General features: G+C 33.6%; 1 protein-coding gene across 1 annotated transcript in view; it reads left to right on the top strand.

Annotated features, from left to right (window-relative positions):
* The window catches only part of gcl (germ cell-less), a 124,172-nt gene that overhangs the window by 43,553 nt on the left and 62,030 nt on the right, over positions 1-18,589 (top strand). Inside the window, exons 6-8 of the mRNA XM_090377313.1 lie at positions 6,732-6,869; positions 14,459-14,543; positions 16,535-16,622. Of these exons, the coding sequence (XP_090233439.1) occupies positions 6,732-6,869; positions 14,459-14,543; positions 16,535-16,622 (311 nt within the window). The remainder of the gene's footprint in view (positions 1-6,731; positions 6,870-14,458; positions 14,544-16,534; positions 16,623-18,589) is intronic.

Genomic DNA, 18,589 nt, shown 5'->3' with positions numbered 1-18,589 from the left:
TGTCCTTTTTTTCTGTTTAACTTCAATCTTATTTTTAATTATCTTAGTTTTGATTTTTTTCCTGTTTTGAGATTTTTAACTGAACGCCATAACATTTTTCCATTTGCCCATCTCTTGTTTTCCATATCTTTCCCTTTGTACTTTTCTTTATATTACAATAACAAAATATTATTTGTCACAAATTTCTTATAATAGTTTTTATATTCTCTGAGTCATTAACTATTGAGTCCACCATGCTGTTCTGAATTCCCTGTCTTTACAAATCTTCCCTCTCATAGTTTTTTGCAGCTTCCACTAAAGCTCTCTCTTTAGTGGAAGCTGCAAAAATAGCACATTAGCATCAGGAATAATATATACATTTTGAGCAAGGTGACTATGTTTAATAGTCTTAGGAAATAACTCAGCTTTTCAATTTTTGTCCATTTTAATAATTTTTTCTACTTATTTCTGGCACTAATTATAATTTTTAATATTGTCAATATAAGATGATGGTAATTTTCAGTCTCAGTTACTCTATAGACCCTTTTATCTTCAACTAGCTTTTAAAGTCCTTTTTTTATGATATAGTCAGTTATGCCTTTCTTACTTGTATCATGCTCTCTCCATGTCAACTTTTATCTTTATGCTTAAATAATATGTTTGTAACTAAAAATGCATGGCTTATGCAAAATGCTACTGGCCTTTTGCCATTATTGTTGGAGATAACCTCTCCAAATTTTCCTCAAAAATATCTCTGTAGCTGTAATTGTTGTTTCCCACCCTATGATTTAAATCTCCAGCCAGTACTATTTTTTTTTTTCCATTAGTTTCTCCTGTTCTTTCTGATATATTAATAATATCTTAGAAAGCAAATATTAGAGCAAATAATTTTAAAATACAGTTTATTGCTTCAAGAACTAAACTATACTGATACCTTACACACTGTGATAAATGTTTTAATAAATAAATGAGCATCATGTTACGAACTCTTTACCAGGTTCTTGTTCACATACAAAGTAAGGATAGAGATTGCCTTTCTCAAACTGCTGACATCATGTCGTAAGAGGCATCTGTAATCCAGTATCCAGCATTCTCACAGCTAACTGTTCTCCAGCATCTCCCCATGCTCCATTAATCCTTAATTAATTTTATTGTTGAAAAGCCTATTCCATAGTTCCCTTATGTTTCTCCTCTTATTTTTGTTTAAACCCACCTGGCATTTCTTCTGTTATAATCTGGTGTTGAATCTTTGAACAAACTCCCCATCTTATTAATCAACCTCAAGATCACCCAAAGACCATCAGTGTTTTGTAGATTCTTTTTGTTTTCTCACTGATGCCCTTTATGTATGGAATAACTACCACTCTTGTAATCTAAATTCCAGTTATATTATAGTTTAAGTATGAATATTTTTCTATGATTTTGTTGATTAAATGCCTTGGATTTAATGATAATCCTTTATTTTATAATAATTTTTTTGTTGTTATCACAGATTTTAAAACATCTACTCGTTAAAATTTTGATATTATCTGTTTTAATTTTTTGCGGATGATTAGATGCATAGTGTGTATATCATTCTGAATCTGTTGATTCCCTGTACACTTGCAAAATTAGCCTCTCTTCCTCAAACTGTTTAGTCTCTTGAGATGGAAATCAATAATAGCTTGCCTTTCTTAGACATCCTAGTGAATAAAGAGGCTAAGTGTGCAGGTGTACAGGAAGCTGATGAATTTGGGTTGATATATAAACTATGCATCTAATCAACCCAATAAAAAGTTAAAACAGATATTATCAAAACTTTAACAAGTCAATATTTGAAAATTTGTGATAAACAATTTTCAATCATTTTCTCTATGACAAATAAATTACAGGTGAAACCGAAACTATTAAAGGAGTTTTATTAAATAACGAGTACCCAAGGCATGTAATCAACAAAGCTATACAAAAATATTTGAATGATAAAATTTGAAATTCACATAGATGAACACAACAAACATGTGGCTAATGGTAACACCAAAGAATCTAGAATCTAAATTGAGAGAGCACGTGCTGAGATGCACTCAGGCCTGTAATGATAGGAACTTTGTTGTAATTGGGGAGGGGGGGGATTTGAAAAAAGAGGAATAAAAGAGGACATTTCATCAAGAAATTTAGCCAGGTTAGTTTAAGCAAAAATAAGGAGAGAAACTAGGAGAACTATGGAATAGGCTTTTCAAAAATAAAATTAAGTAAAGATTAATGGAGTATGAGAAGATGCTAGAGAACAGTAAGCTGCAAGAATGCTAGACACTGGATTACAGATGCCTCTTAGAACATGATGTCAGCAGTTTAAGAAAGGCAAATGGTAATTCCTGTTCTTAGTCACTGTACATGTGAACAAGAATGTGGTAAGGGGTTTGTAATATGATGCCCATTTTATAAAAATATTTATTGTGGTGCAATAAAGTGTTAGAATAGTTTATCTCCTGATGCATATCACTTCAAAAAAAACATCTCATTTAAAAAACATGATTACAGTTTATTGCATTTCATAATGATAGGAATAACTGATTTTGTTACAAAACTAAATGATGGCCTTTGAACAGTGTTCAAATGAGATGCAATGTCTGATTATTGAAGGAAGAACAAGCTCTGAAACACTGTGCTGCTAAGTTAATTCTGGTTCAAGGGGCCACATTCAGTATTGATATTTAAAAAAATAAATTGGATGTTGGTTTTTCATTCTCAAAACAGAGGAACTTTGATCCATCCTTACACATTCTCACTAGAGATTGTGCAGTCAACTTATGCTAATAATTTAAAGAAGTACTCATTAGTCTCATATTGTATTCGTATTGTTTAGGTTTTGATTTTTACAAGTATTTTGATAAATTTTGCATGTTTTTACAATACATGTAAGACTTCACTAATTCAGATCCTCTGTAATTTGGACTCTTGACTGCATTCTTTTTGATGTATGTTTTTTATTGAATATAAAATAGATTTTTCCTAAATGAGAATATAATGCCAATTCCAAACTGTTTTCAGAAAGGTTTCACTTTGTAAAAGAAGGAAAATCATTCAAAAAGGAAAATTAAATGGAAATCAAAACATTAATGCATTGTTATTGTTATTAATACACCTACTTATTGTGATGAAATTTATCATACAATGATTCCAATATCAAGTGCATTTTCGTACTTCCCAGTACCACAATCCTCATACAATTTATGTATGAGAGTTCAGTCATACTCAGCTGTTAATGTGTTGAAGGAAACAGTTGAAGAGTGGCTTGGGTTTTTTTTTTTTTTTTTTTGACAATTCTTAAAATGAGCAGTACACAAGGAGAGAAAAAAATATTGGCCAATTATGCTATATATAATTGGGCTGCAAGTTGGAATGAAGTACAACAGAGTATAGTAGTGAGTGCATGGAGCTATTAGATTATGATGTTCTCATTGAATTAGATGAATTCAAAAATGAACAGCTTTAGAATATTGTTTACTAAACAGCAACGAAAAGGATAATTAATTTAAGGAATGTAAGAGCATGGTTAGAAGATGAGGCTGGATATCATATAATGATGGAAGAAGAAAAGTTAAATTACACAAGAGCAGGACTGTCTTAATTTAACTCTTATTGAATTTTTCCATTTTTGATAAGGAATTTGAAAAATATTTTCTTCTAAAAGAAATAAAGAATGATGTTATGAAATGGCAATTCACCAGGGTTTTTACTCAAAAGGAAATTTTTTACAATTAATTAAATTAAATCATTGAATTTTACACATTAGTAAAGTTTATTGTTTAAAGAATCATATTATTTGTTCTGTTTGATTTGAATTCTTTGTGTACAATGTTTTTTGAATATAAACATTTTCATGACATTTGCTTTTCTTATCATATTTGTGTCATCTGAATTAACATATATAGTTGTATTCTGAATAAATTTAGTTGTTTTTACGAAATATGACTTGAAAATATTTACATATAATTATATACAGGAACTCCCCAACTTATGTAATACTCAACTTATGCAAATTCGACTTTACGTAAGTTTTTGCCGACCGGTGCAAACTGAAAAAAATATGGAAACATATTTTGCATCTGTAGAGATAAGTGAAGGTATTTCGAAAATATCGTAATGTGAACCCAATAACATATTGTTTTTTTTTGTTTTTTTTTTGAGGGGGGGGGGGGTTGTAATTCGTTCCAAGTCCTTGGAAGTTGAAAATTTCGTTATATTATTAAGCTATTTATCTCTCTAAAAGGTCATATTTGTAATGGAAATTGCACTATACTTTCATCGTTATCATATGTTCCCGTTATAAGAATCAATTTTGAACACCTTTATGATATTTTTCTAAAGCACGTTTCTGGAGGTCACAGCCAAAAAATAATAAAAGTAATTTGCACTTTCCGGTTTATTGGGATTTTCTGTTAGTGCAATGTATTATAAACGGGTAGTAAATGCGATCTTATTGCATTTGCGACAATCCTTATAACTGGAATTCTGTGGGTTATTATGGTGACATGTTCCCCTTCACTGAAATCTGTTGCAAGGGAATTAATTCTTGCTGCTTCAACAGTGAATACTATTTTAAAGGACAGTGTGCATATAAAAGAACATGTCAAAGGATCAATGCACTTAAGATCAACAGTGATCACAAAACAGTGTTCAGATTCTATATCAAAGATGGAACAGCTATTAATAATATGAATGAAAAATCAGATTCAGAAGCAAGTGCCCCCTGAGTCTAATGGCCATTCAATCAAAAGTAAGAAGTATTTATGCAGATATTAAGGATAAATATGGCGAACCCCAAGCCAAGTTCATGGTAAGAAATGGGCGGTTTAATAGGTTCAAGCATCACGCTGGTTTCCACAATGTTAAAATATGCAGTGAAGTTGCCAGTGCCGATTCTGCAGCTGCAGAGAAATTTTGTGATGTGTTGGAAAAAATTATTGATGAAGGTCGCTATGCAACGCAGCAAATTTTTAATATTGACGAGACCGCTCTGTATCAGAAAAAAAATGCTGGATCAAACATACATTGCCAAAGAGGAAAAGACAATGCCAGGTTTCAAGGATTCAAAAGATAGAGCCACACTCTTGCTTGGGGCTAATGCAGCTAGAGATTACAGATTAATACCACTGCTTGTGTCCCATTCTGGAAATCCTCGTGCATTTGAGGGCATCAATAAAGCCACCCTACCCATGCATTTCCAATTGAACCAGAGAGCATGAATAACAGTATCTCTTTTTGAGGATTTAAATGCTGCTTCATTCCTAGATTGAAAAATATTGTAAAGACAATGACGTTCCTTTCAAGATTTTGCTTCTATTAGATAATGCTCCTGGACATCCTACGCATCTAGATGATTTCAATTTGAATGTGTGAGTCATATTTCTACCACCAAATGTGATTTCACTCATCCAGCCTATGGATCAGGGTGTTATTTTGAATTTAAAATCTATTTATGCACAACATTTGCTCAGGCATTGACCGCAGTAGACAATGAGAAAAATTTTACATTAAGAGACTTTTGGAAATCTTACAATATTTACCACACCATCTTAAACATTAATAAGGCCTGGGCAGAAATTACTAAAAGTTGTTTAAATGGCTCATGGAAGAAAATATGCCCATGGCATGTAAAAGGCTTCCAAGGGTTTGAAAAAGATGAATCATATGAAGAAGTTACAGATAATATTGTTAATGTTGCAGAGCTACTTCAGTTGGATATTGTTGCCAAAGGAGTTAATAGAGGAAGAAGAGAAGGAATAACCTAACGAAGAACTTATTGCCGTGCTGCAGGCAGCGATAATGAAAGAAGAAAATGCCGACGAATCTCAAGATGAATAAAATATGGAGCCAAGATGCTTCATCACCAGAGAGATGGCAGTGGCATTTCATAAAATTTCATCAGCAATGGTGAGGTTTGAGAAGATGGATCCTGACAGCGAATGATTCTTAAAAGTTAACAGAGGGGTGAATATGCTTGCTTGCTACAAAGAAATCTACGATGAAAAGAAAAAAGCCACTGTCCAGTCATCCATTAATATGTTCTTTCATAAGATTGAGTGGCTGACCCCTTCAAAATCTTCACAGCCCTCAACTTCCACAGCAGCATACTTATTAGCTGGTGCCTCCGTAGCCAGGTGGGCAGGAGCAGCAGTGCGTAGCACACGCTTCTTGATTAGACTGGGGTTCAAGCCTGTGACCACCAAATATGAAGGATGTGGAAAGGTCAGGTAATGACCACCGCATATCCCCGGAGCAATATGGCCTTAGTTGCTAATGCTCCTTAAAACCAAAAATAATAACAACTTATCAGCTGAAGACGTCGATTATGGCAACGATGTTCGAGAGGTAAAACTTACTGACGTTATGCCTGTTTCTTTCTTTTTTTCTTTTTTTTTGTAATTTTATAATTTTGAAATTTTTTAGATTGCATGCTTTTGTAATTTTTCCTGCGCATGAGATAAAAAATTGAATAAATACAATAAATAATTCTATTTACATGTTCATCGAACATTTCTTTTTTGATTCAATCAATTCAGCGAGCACAGTTACGAGTGCTGCACCAGCATGGGGGAAATTCTGACTTACACAGAGTTCTGCGGAATGCAACCTTTACATTAATCGGGGAGTGGCTGTATATATATTTTTGACTACTACTTCAAATTACTGAGATTTTATCATGTGCTTCTCATTGAAAACCATAAGGTGATAGCTGTAGAGTTTACTTAGTTCTACCCATCTTCTTACAGCATAAACACTGTCTTAAATTACCATGATGCTGCACAACAATACAGCCTAAAGTCGATAGCACAGAAAACACTGGAATGGTTGCTTAGGAATTTAATGATCAAAGTACAAGAATCAACGCATCAGTTAAGGCTGATCAGGTATGAAGGATTGAGGAAGTTGAGTTCCTAAACTTCCTTTTAAATATTATATTTAAATCATATACTAAAAACTGAGAATGAATACCATATTCTTTTTACTTAGATGTGTGCTTTAAAATTATATGATTTTAATTATTCACTTCTAATAATTTCAGTAAAATTACACTGTGTTATACAGAATTATGCTTATGAAATTTCTTGTACAACAGTGGCACATTACTTTCATTGTAATATATTCTGTCTTTAAATTAAAGCAGATATAAAAATGCAAAGTCATATAAATAAATAAGTTAAAGTTTTTTCTTGTTATCTGATATTATAAGGTGCATAAGCAACTCCTTTCTGATTCTTTTCTTGTAGTGGACTTTGTATAAAAATAAAGAAAATCTATACCAGTTGTATCATTCCAACATTATTATTATATGCTACTTGGCCACAGTGCAATCTCAAATCATCAGGAATGTTCTGCTTTTTCTGTTTACATAGCTTAATAAGATTTTCCAACTTATTCAAATAGGAAATTTTGCTGGCCAAGAAAGTTTTGTTATATAATTTTTTTAAATTATGGCCTGATTCATTGTTATATAAACAAAAAGAGCCTTGATTATATAAACAAAAAAAAAAAGGCAGTAAAGCAGAATTTATAAAATATAATGGTAAATGTTAGCATTTATGATGAGGTGCTCAGTAATAGGTACAAATGTTTTTCCAATTCACAAAGAGGGACCTAAAGGTGAAGTGATTACAGACTCGTAAGCTCGGCTTCTGTTCCAGAGGAAAATAATGCTGTCATTGGTTAAAGAAGTAATATTGGACCACTTAGGGATGCAGTTATATGGCAGTCACAGCACTGATTTGTTAAGATCTGATCAATCTGATTGGATGCTGAGATGAAGTAATGAAGGAAGTAGCTGCAAAAAATAATTATGACATCATCTACTTAGCTTTCAGAAAGGCATTTGATACTGTTTAACACAGGAGACTGCTGTACAGATTGGATTAGTGTGGCATTATGGGCAAGATATTGCTATAGGTAAAGAGATGGTTGGATAGGAGAAGACAGTGTTTATCATTGTGCACTTCTTTTCTTGGATTAATGTTATTAGTAGAGTTCAGTGCTAGACCCATTGTTGTTTCACTATTTATTAGTAATATTGATGAAGGCTTATCAGGCTTAATAGGATGTAGAGCTGCTGGAACGGGTACAGAGAAGGGCAACAAGATTAGTGAATGGAACAAAGGGTTGCTCTTACGAAGAAAGGATTAAGTTTTGCAAATTACAGAGTTTGGAGACTAGGCACCGGCGAGGTGATCTGATAGAGGTGTATAAGGCTTTGAATGGTTTGAGCATGCTCAATGCCAATGGGATTCTTCATCTTGCTCAGAATAATCACCTCAGAGGGCATAAATTCAAATTGAGGAAGGACGGATGTCGGATAGATGTGCGGAAATTTGCCTTTGGCCAGCGGGTGGTTGGTTGGTGGAACCGACTTCCATCACTTGTTGTTGAAGTTGATAGCCTAAACAAATTTAAGGCTCAACTGTACAGGTATTTCGAACGAACGGAGGGGTGAAATGGGAGTGGGTTTTTTTTTTTGGCTGATGCTGAATAAACTTGCTTTCTTGCATCATATGCCTCTACTAATGCTAATGCTAATGTCTGTTTGCAGATGATACAAAGGTTGGCAGGGTAATTAATGACAGTAATCAGGTTATGCTACTGCAACAAGATCCTGGAAAACTAGATGATTAGACTGAGAAGTGACAATTGAAGTTTAACATTGACAAATGCAAGGTACTGCATATGGGTGGCATTAATCCCAGAATAATATACTACACTCAAGGAAGCGGGAAATTAAAAAAAGGCTTGGGGACACTTGTTCAATGAGACATGGAGTTTTCTAAGCAATGCAAACAGGCTGATTAGATATCTCATGGGGCTTTGTCAATGATGTACAGGAATTTTGCCAGCAGGGATAAGGAGGTGATTATCCCATTGGAAAACCAATGATTAGGCCACATCTTGAGTACTGTACACAGATCTGGAAGCCTCATTTTAGGAAGGATGTAAATCTGTTGAATGGGGTCAGAGCAAAGCAGTGAAGTTAGAGGAACAAAAGGATACTCTTACCAAGAAAGTGTCAGTTCTGCAAATTGTAGCATCTGGAGATAAGGAGATCAAGTCTGCAAAATCTGATTGAGGTGTTTAAAGCTTTGAATGCATTGAATACACTGATGATATCCTTACTCTTGCTTAGACAACATTCATAAGAAGAAAAAATTGAAATTGAAGGAGGATGATTGCAGGATAGATTGAAAAATTTTTCTTTCAGCCAGCTGGTAGTTGATTGTTGGAACAGACTTCCATCTGATTCATTATTTGCCACTACTAATAACATATTGAGCTAAGAGAAATAAGTTCACACTGCATCTGTAATACCAAATTTCACTGTTGAATCACTGAACTGATTTGTCCTCCAGGTTTCTTTCAGTTCTTTGCACAAGATGAGATGTAATTTGTCAAACCTTTGTTATTTCCTTTTCTAAGGTTCGTATGTCAGGACTGTATAAACAGTGTTCTTTACAAAAGTGTGAATTCTTTGAAAGAGTCCTTTATTGTTCGAATTCATAATATCAAATTTATGTCATTGTTACACTAGTTAAGAATCACAAGCAAAACTTAATCTAACTTATATAAATCAACACTAAAAACAATAGAATTATATAATTAACATTATGCTGCTAAAAGAACAGCACAGTTTGATGAATAAATTTCAAGTTCAAATTCCAAGCAAAGTTCATACTACACTGTTGTCATTCATAATCATATGCACATAACAGATGTCATCCAGTGAGTTAGTTTGTGAACCACTTGGCAGATCTAGTTGGCATTTATACATTATCTTATTGTACTATACATTTCAAAATTGAACAAATAGCAATTCCTCCATTCAAGGCTGGTTCTAGGCATAAATAAAACTGTCTCCATGCTTCAGTTGGGTCAGGCTTGTGACAATAATGAAGACATGTAGAGTTCAGTTTTAAGCTTTTTTTTGGCTAGAATAAAAAATGTACAAGAGCCTTATCAATGAAGTGTTTTTCACTGATTTTAATTGTATAACCTTGTTTTTAGATAAACACACATTCTTATACAAAGAATTATTTTTTATTGTTTGTTTTGAAAATTTAATGTTACAATTCATAATTATGCCTAACGTTCTTTTAATGGCAGCAAATATTCTGTTATTTTATTTATAAAAAAATAAAAATTTCAAATACTAGTCACCAGTTTTGCACAGTTATTTTGCACTTGGCCCAGCAAAACCTTGAACTGGCCTTGCCTCTGCCCCTGTTTAAATAATACACTAGTCAGTTTGATGTGTGCCTACAGTAATACCAATTCATTGAACTACTGATTATTTCTGAGATGAATGCAGTTTATCAACCAGTTTCTAACCATCACTCATGTTATTTATTTTATTTTATTTTTTTTTTTTCAGGAGCATTAGTAACTAAGGCCATATTGCTCCGGGAATATGCGGTGGTCATTCCCTGACCTTTCCGCATCCTCCGTATTTGGTGGTGATGGGCTTGAACCCCGGTCTAATCAGGAAGCGTATGCCATCGCTCATGTAATAGTCCAAGCAGTCTTGGAGCAGAGGGCAAGACCAGTTCCGAGTTTTTGTGGAATCAAGTGCAAAATAATTATGCAGGACTAGTGGCTAATATTTGAATTTTTTTTTATTTTTATAAATAAATAAAATAATAGAGTATTTGGTGCCATTAAAAGAAACCTGTTTAGAAACCCATTAAAAGAAACCTGTTTAGAAACCCATTAAAATAAACCTGTTTACAGGGCATGGAAGTGTTGTGTTTGATTGTATTGTAATTCTTGAATCTTTGTACTGAATCAGCTCTGAATCCCCATCCCAAGTCAGAAGTTTATCCTGGGTTTCTGCTCCTAGATGCAAGTCCTTACATATCGTCACATTAAACCATATATGTAGGCAGTCTGAACTGTTTTAAAGTAGCATACCCAGGTTCTGATTGCTAACCACCTTCTCAAAATTTCAGGAGGGGGAGTTTCCAGCACCACCCTTTAATTAATTCTGCTTGCTGTGCCAGTCCATTCTAAATAATCCAAATTTATGACTACCCTCTGTATCCTGTTCTTCACTTAACCTGAGATTCAACTGAGGATCTTTATACTCCAAACTTGTTCCTCTTTATATACAGTAACCTTGTGTACCTCATTTACAACAGCTGCCAACTCAGTTCTACTTCTGGTTTTGCGTATGAAAAAGAAACATAGCAGAATAGGCATTACTTTTCTCTTAACTGGGTAGATAAATATAGTCATTACTAATACTAATTAAGCAAGAATAAATAGACAATATAAGAAAATATACTCTTCAACCTGCTAAGAGTGTAATTGCCTTAATTTATCTTATGGATTTAAGAAATTAAAGAAAGGTTACAATTCTATGCAGGTTGAAGTGCTAATTTTCTTACTATTCTCCATTTTTGATTTATCTGTACACAGTGCTACTGAAAGCACTACTGAGTGAGAATAAATTGTCGAAATAATTATAATGGTTTTAATGACCACTAATACTTTGTATATTATATGACTCTGCATGGTTTCAATGTTTGTAAAACATTGAATTTTGATGCTGATTTCAGAAATGTTATTTTTTTATTATTATTTTTTTTTATATCACGTACTGTTTTTTTTTACAAATCACTTAAGTTGATGTCATGAGTTGTATTATTGAATTTATTAAGTTAGGAGTAAATGCTGGGAATTTGTAAACTAAATCTTCACATGTTGGCAACACTGCCTTCAGTTATTTGTTTCTTGACCTTGAGAGCTCAGTTTATTTTTGAGATTATTGTGTCAAACTTGTGCTGAAAAGTGAGTAAAATGTCTTCATGCAAATATTTGCACAATCCAAACTTATTTTGTTATATTTGTGGAAGTTATGTAGTCCTCAAGCAAAGACAAGATATTACAGAATTTGTAAAAAGCAGATGTACTGTGCTTATTTTGTAGTGAATCTCAGTGACCAAGATAAACAATTGGCTTGACATAAAGTTTGCCAAACTTGTGTTGAAGCATTGAGATTGTGGAAAAATGATAAAAAGAAGGTTATGCTATTTGCAGTACCCGCGATTTGGCTGGAGTCTAGAAACCACTGTGATGACTGTTCCTTTTGCTTAGTTAATGTAGAGGGATACTGCAAAGAGTAAGAAGTCATTATGTATTCTAATATTCCATCTGCCATTAGACCAGTCCCACATGGAGATAACTTGCCAGTCCTGTGCCTTTCATTTATATTGAAAAGTATAGCAGCAGAGAGTGCTGAAAGTGAAGCTTTTGAAGATGAAACTGAAGTCTACATGTGCCTGGAGACATCGAGTCCAACCCTCAGCTGTTTTCACAGCATGAAATTAGTGATGTGGTAAGAGATTTAAATTTACCAAAGGAATCTGGAGAACGCCTTGGTTTTAGACTTAAGGCAAAAAATCTTCTAGCACGTGGGACATTTTTCTCATGGTACAGACAGACAGAACAAGAACTAGTTCCCTACTTTTCTGAGGCTGAGTCTATGGGTTTGTTTTATCTCAGTTTCAGTAATATAAATGACTTAATGAACTATTTAGGAATTAGTTACAATCCTACACTGTGTAGCCTTTTTTATTGACCCATCAAAAAGGAGTCTGAAAATATGTGTTGCTCACTATTTGAAAGAACTTGAAGTTGTTGACAAATATTAATCACGAAGAACATGATTGGTCTCTGCTGACTTTAAGTGATAAGCATGGTTACTTGGACAGTAATCTGGCTACATAAAAATGCCTTGCTTTTTGTCTGAGTGGGACAGTCAGGCAAGGAGTAAGCAAGGTTAGCCAGAAAGGGACAGTTTGTTGCCTAGATCAAAGAGCATAGTTCATAAACCACTAGTAGACCCCAAAACTGGCCTGCTTCCACCCTTGCACATCACATCAGACTGGGTTTGGTGAAACAGTTTGTGAAAGCTTTACCTCAGAAAGGTCTCTGCTTCAACTACCATTGTTCTAAATTCCAATTGATCACTCAAGAGAGGATAAAAAAAGATATTTTTGTTGGACCTCAAGTTCACAAACTGATGAGGAACTGAGATTTTGAGGGAATTATGAATAAAAAAGAAAAATGGGCATGGTTAGTTTCGGGTCTGTTGTTGAAAAAAATATTAGGGGAAAGCAAGGATCCAGACTACAAGAATATAGTTTAAAATATGTTGGTACACTTCAAGAAACTGAGCTACAACGTGGGTGTCATGGTATGTTTTTTACACTCCCATATCAACTACTTCCCAGAAAATCTAGGGAGTGTTACTGAAGGATGGGGTGAGAGGTTTCGCCAGGACATTAAATACATGCCAATGAGGTATCAGGAGAGGTGGAATGTCAACATGATGGCTGACTATTGCTGGATGCTGAAAAGGGACTGTAAAGTAGAAGGTTCTAAAAAAAATCAAAATGGAAATTTGACCCATTGCAGATCAATTTTTAAAATGAGAGGTGAGTGTTTAGTGGACCTTTTAATTGTATTTTCAACATGTATTTAAATATAAGACTTTTGTTTGTTTCAAACAAGTCATTTTTGAAATCAGCATTAGAAAATGATTCAGAAACACTCTTTTCTGAGAAAATTTCAAAAGAAATTCAGTGAATTGTTTTTAAAATGCAAAGTAGCGTTATTGGAAGTTTTTAAAATTTTATTTGTATTTATTTCTATCTGTGAAAAGTTGTATATCACAAACCGTTTGTATGTATGTAAACCCCTATTGTGTCATTGTTTTCAGCTTCAGTCACTTTGACTAGGGCACTTGTTTCAGAAACAAAACATGCCATAATGTTACTCAAATTTTCTTAAGAATTCTATTATAAACAGAGGCATTTTTGTTATTTTTTTCTGTTTTGTTTTTTTAATCAACTATTCATTTTCTTTATGGATTAACAATATTTATTCATATTTTTAATTTGGCAAAATTAAAAATATTTTCAAAATATTTTTAATTTTGCCAAAATATTTTCAAAATATTTTGAAAAGTCAACTGTTTTTAAAGATATTTAAAATATCTGTTGATGAATGCTAAGAGTTACTAAGCTTATCAGTATGATATTCTTTTAATACAGTACTCATTTTGCATCCTTACCTGGTGACATACTAAGTTCTCTGATAAGCTTGTATTTTTTTTTTTTTTTTTTTATGAAAACCCCAAACACGAAAGGTATAAAAACCTATAGTACTTAGTACCGTGCATGGATTGAAGGAGAAGTATGGGGGGAGATGCCGGAAACTTTGCTCTAGAGACTAAACATGGGTTTCACCACTTCAAGCCTCCAATAAGCAAAGTGGTGGTATTTCACCGGTTGATGATATTACATTGTCATTATGCACATACACATTTTGCTTAATTTGAACCAATTTACATTATGAATATGCTAATGTCATTTTATAAAAATTAATTTTAACTAAAATTTTAACCAAATTATTGAAGAAATTGGTATTTTTGCAAAAGTTTGTTGTTATTTTTCAATAGTTGTGAATTGATGGAAAAGTTGATCTCATCACCTGATCTTGTTGTGATTCAGACGGAATTCTCACTGTATATTCTACTTAAATTTGTAAGTATTATTTGTGTGTGTGTGTGTGTTTTGTTTTTTATTGTTTTGGGTTTGTTTTTTTTTTAGCATTAGCAACTAAGGCCATATTGCTCCGGGGATATGCAGTGGTCATTCCCTGACCTTTCCGCATCCTCCTTATTTGGTGGTCACGGGCTCAAACCCCGGTCTAATCAAGAAGCGTGTGCTATGCACTGCTGCACCTGGCCACTGAGGCGTTTAAACTTTAACCTAGATATGCACTGACTAAGGCGCATTTAGGGCTAGAGCCTCAAGCTGCGAACAAATTTAGACTATGTATATAAAGTGCTTAGCATCATAATACACAGCCATTTCTGAATAAACAGAAAATTTTTAAGGTGGCATCGTTTTAGGTTATATCTCATATTGTGAATACCTTCACAACGAGTTGCCATGATATTGCACTACTTCGAATAAGTAACGCTTCACCTAAGGAGAAGACTAGTGTTACTTATTCTCAGATAGGTACCACCACCCAGACAGCACTGTTTCACTGACGAAGGGCCAAATAGCCCTGAAACAGTGCTGTCTGGGTGGTGGTACCTATCTGAGAATAAGTAACACTAGTCTTCTCCTTAGGTGAAGCGTTACTTATTCGAAGTAGTGCAATATCATGGCAACTCGTTGTGAAGGTATTCACAATATGAGATATAACCTAAAACGATGCCACCTTAAAAATTTTCTGTTTATTCAGAAATGGCTGTGTATTATGATGCTAAGCACTTTATATACATAGCCTAGATATGCACTGTTATTCTAATAATTAATTCTTAAGTACCCAAATACTTATTCAAATTTTCAAAACAGATATTCTCTTTTGCAAAAAAAATTATGTGCATTTTATATAAAATATAATGACAGATACTTCACAAAAAAAAAAAAAAAAAAATTATTATACTACTCTTGGTATTTTGTCCAGGGTTACTCTTTAAATCCTTGAATGAGGATTTAAAGCATAACCCTTTAAACTGCTCCAATCTTTAAAGCACTCCAAAGCCTTGAATGATGTATGTATCTGAGTGTAGCAAAATTTTACATAGCAAGCCTTATGTTTAGTGTGGGGTACCATGTCAGCAAGCTTCTTAGCAACAATGAAGCAGCAATCACTAGTTAATGTGCTTCCCATTCTGGTAAGAATAGCAGGCATATTTCCATAAGGAAGCAACTTTATGGGCATTCTCTGTCTGGGCTTCCTTCAGGCTCACGTAGGTAGGACAGCCAGTAATGGGAGGATGAAAGGGGGTATTTCATCCTACGTGCAAAATGTTTTACAAGCTGGTAGTATATCAGTGCTGCTTTGGGGATGTTTCAATTATTATGAATTGGATCTACTATCAAAATACCTACCAGCCAGGATGAATTAGGCTGGGTCTACAAATATTGTGGATGACCAGGTTGCGCCTTTTTCAGAACATTGAAAGGAATACTCACGATTTCAATACTCCTACTTTCCAGGATGACAGCTGTCCGGTTTAGGGCCTCTATGGTTTTAAACACACATAAGGAACATGAGGAAATGAAAGGGGATTTAAATTAGCCAACCAAATTAGTATATTTAAATTTCATGGAAAACATGTAAGACTAGCTTGAATGGAAAGTGAAAACACAACAGCATCTTTGAGACCTGAATGAATGATAGGCTCAGTTGTTTTCAGAATGGCCTAATATCGAAATAAACTATTTAAGAGGTCTAGATGAAGACCTACCAATGAGAATTCAAAAAGTGATTCATTCTAGGAGGGCTGCCCCTTATTAATTTAAAAATTACACAAGATTATTTTTTGTCCAGTGTATCTTTTCTTTTAAATCACATTCTCTGAAAGAAAAAAAAAACTTTGCTATCATCCAATAATGATTCATTTAGTTTTAATCAACATTCAAAACTTAATACATTTAACATTTCAACACTGTTTTGATAACTTTTATTATATTTATGAAGTTTCTCACTTCACATATTAATGTTGAACTTTCAGTGGGTCTTTCTTCGGGAAAATGTTGTGTGGGAAGGTGAATCAAAAGATTGTGTGTTAGAGGCACATAAATACTTCCAAAGTCTTTCACGTAAGTAAAACTACCAAAAAGATTTATTTAATATTAACAAAGCATAAATAATTTAAATAAGATATATTTTTAGCATTGACTAGATCAAGGAGTCAGTAATCTTTGAGGGGTTATGAGCTAAATTGATCCAGGTGCAGGATCTCTGTTACTAATAATGAATTTCGGAAATCAGGTTTATGTGTAAAGAAACTACGTGCTATTAGTTTTCAGATGTGGGAGTACATTTGCTCCCAAATTTGCAAAGTAGTAATAGGTAAGTGAGCAAGGATCTTTGCAGTGCATTTAGGGCTCTTTTTAAATTACATTATTGAAGGTGCTCAGGTTCAAGAGAAGACCTGAGTATCTCCTGCGCTGAGCTTCTGGGATGGGGAGCTAACTGGGATCCTAACACTGTCTGCTCCTCTCCATCTCAATCTCATGGTATAACCTGGCTACTGAGTTAATGAGGATGAGCTGCCAGTATCAGACTAAGAAATCAGATTGGATAATTAGGGGAAAGATAACTTACTATTTCTAAGATTAAAAATCTAACAAGAAATGGAATAATGGAGAAAAATACTGAATAAATAATAGTTGAGAACAACTGATTTGTATTTTCATAATAACTTGAACTCCCCCGCCCACTGTGTTTAGCAGATTTGGATGATGATACTTTGAAATTAATGGGAACATGGCATACCTGTCTTTTTCAGAACTTTCCTTTACTTTACAGAAATCATCTCTCAGTACCATTTGTTGTATCTTTGGACAAGATGGTGCAAAATAACCAAAGCTTACTTAGCATTAGCCTTTAAAAAAAATCATTGATTTTTGACAAGATTGAAAACAATCATCCTACATTGATGGTTTTCATTTCATATGAGTACGTCTCCACTTTCTCTTTAAACTTGCAGAAGCTAATAAACATAAGTAAAAGCATTCTTTGCTATGTGTTGAGAAAGCAATTTATTACAGTTAACCAGTTACACAAAGTTTACAGAAGCTTTTGGCTGTAAAGCATTAACTGAAGGATTAATTAACAAAGTAAGAGTACTTTAATTACTTCACATATTTCATGAATGCAATTCATTAGTATGTTTTATTAGTATTGCAGTGACAAAATGAACCACAATCACAATTTTGAGGAGGAAGGCTTTAAAATTAAAATTAAATATAATAAGTTACATGGATCCTCCTAGGAAAAGACTTAACTGTAGTATTAATTAACAGCAGTGAAAGAGCTTTAGTTACTTCAGTTAATAGTTTGTTGCTAGGAGGATCCACATAACTTATCTAATAAAACCACGTATCAATAAACCTTTTTATCAACAAATAGCAAAGAATGTCTTTATTTTCTACATTTCTTTAGGACTGCTAGAAAAAAACTCTGCTACCAGTTGCAAAATTTTTGCAGTGGGTACTGCTAGTAATTAGTTACTGGTAAAGTGGTAATCAGGGAAACTCCATTTACATTAAGTTATGGGGATGGAAACCATGCATCTTTGTTGCAGCTAGATCAAATATCTAATTATTTTGAAGTGTTGAGTAAAAGAAAATGTGGGCAGCGTTTTTCTCTTTCCTGGGAACATTAATTAAGCAGACATGTATTTTAAACTAAGAAATGATAAATGCAAATGACATCTAAGAAATTTTATTTTTAAATAGAGAGTAATTAGTTTCTTCAACAAATTCTCATTTAACTTTGAAGTGGAAATTTCCATAAATCTGATATTAGCATTAGCATTAGTAGAGGCATATGATGCAAGAAAGAAAGCTTATGCAGCAACAGCCAAAAAAAAAAAAAAAAAAAAAACACTTCCATTTCACCCCTCCGTTCATTCGAAATACCTGTCCAGCTGAGCCTTAAATTTATTTAGGCTATCAACTTCCACAACAAGGGATGGAAGTCTGTTCCACCAACCAACTACCCACTGGCTAAAGGCAAATTTCTGCACATCTATCCTACATCTGTCTTTCCTCAATCTGAA

The sequence above is a fragment of the Mastigoproctus giganteus genome, chromosome 7 (assembly GCF_048544385.1).
Source record: "Mastigoproctus giganteus isolate SK-2022 chromosome 7, ASM4854438v1, whole genome shotgun sequence".
Classification (NCBI taxonomy): domain Eukaryota; kingdom Metazoa; phylum Arthropoda; class Arachnida; order Uropygi; family Thelyphonidae; genus Mastigoproctus; species Mastigoproctus giganteus.
Note: the sequence above shows the minus strand (reverse complement) of the source record. Positions and strands in the feature narration are given on the sequence as shown.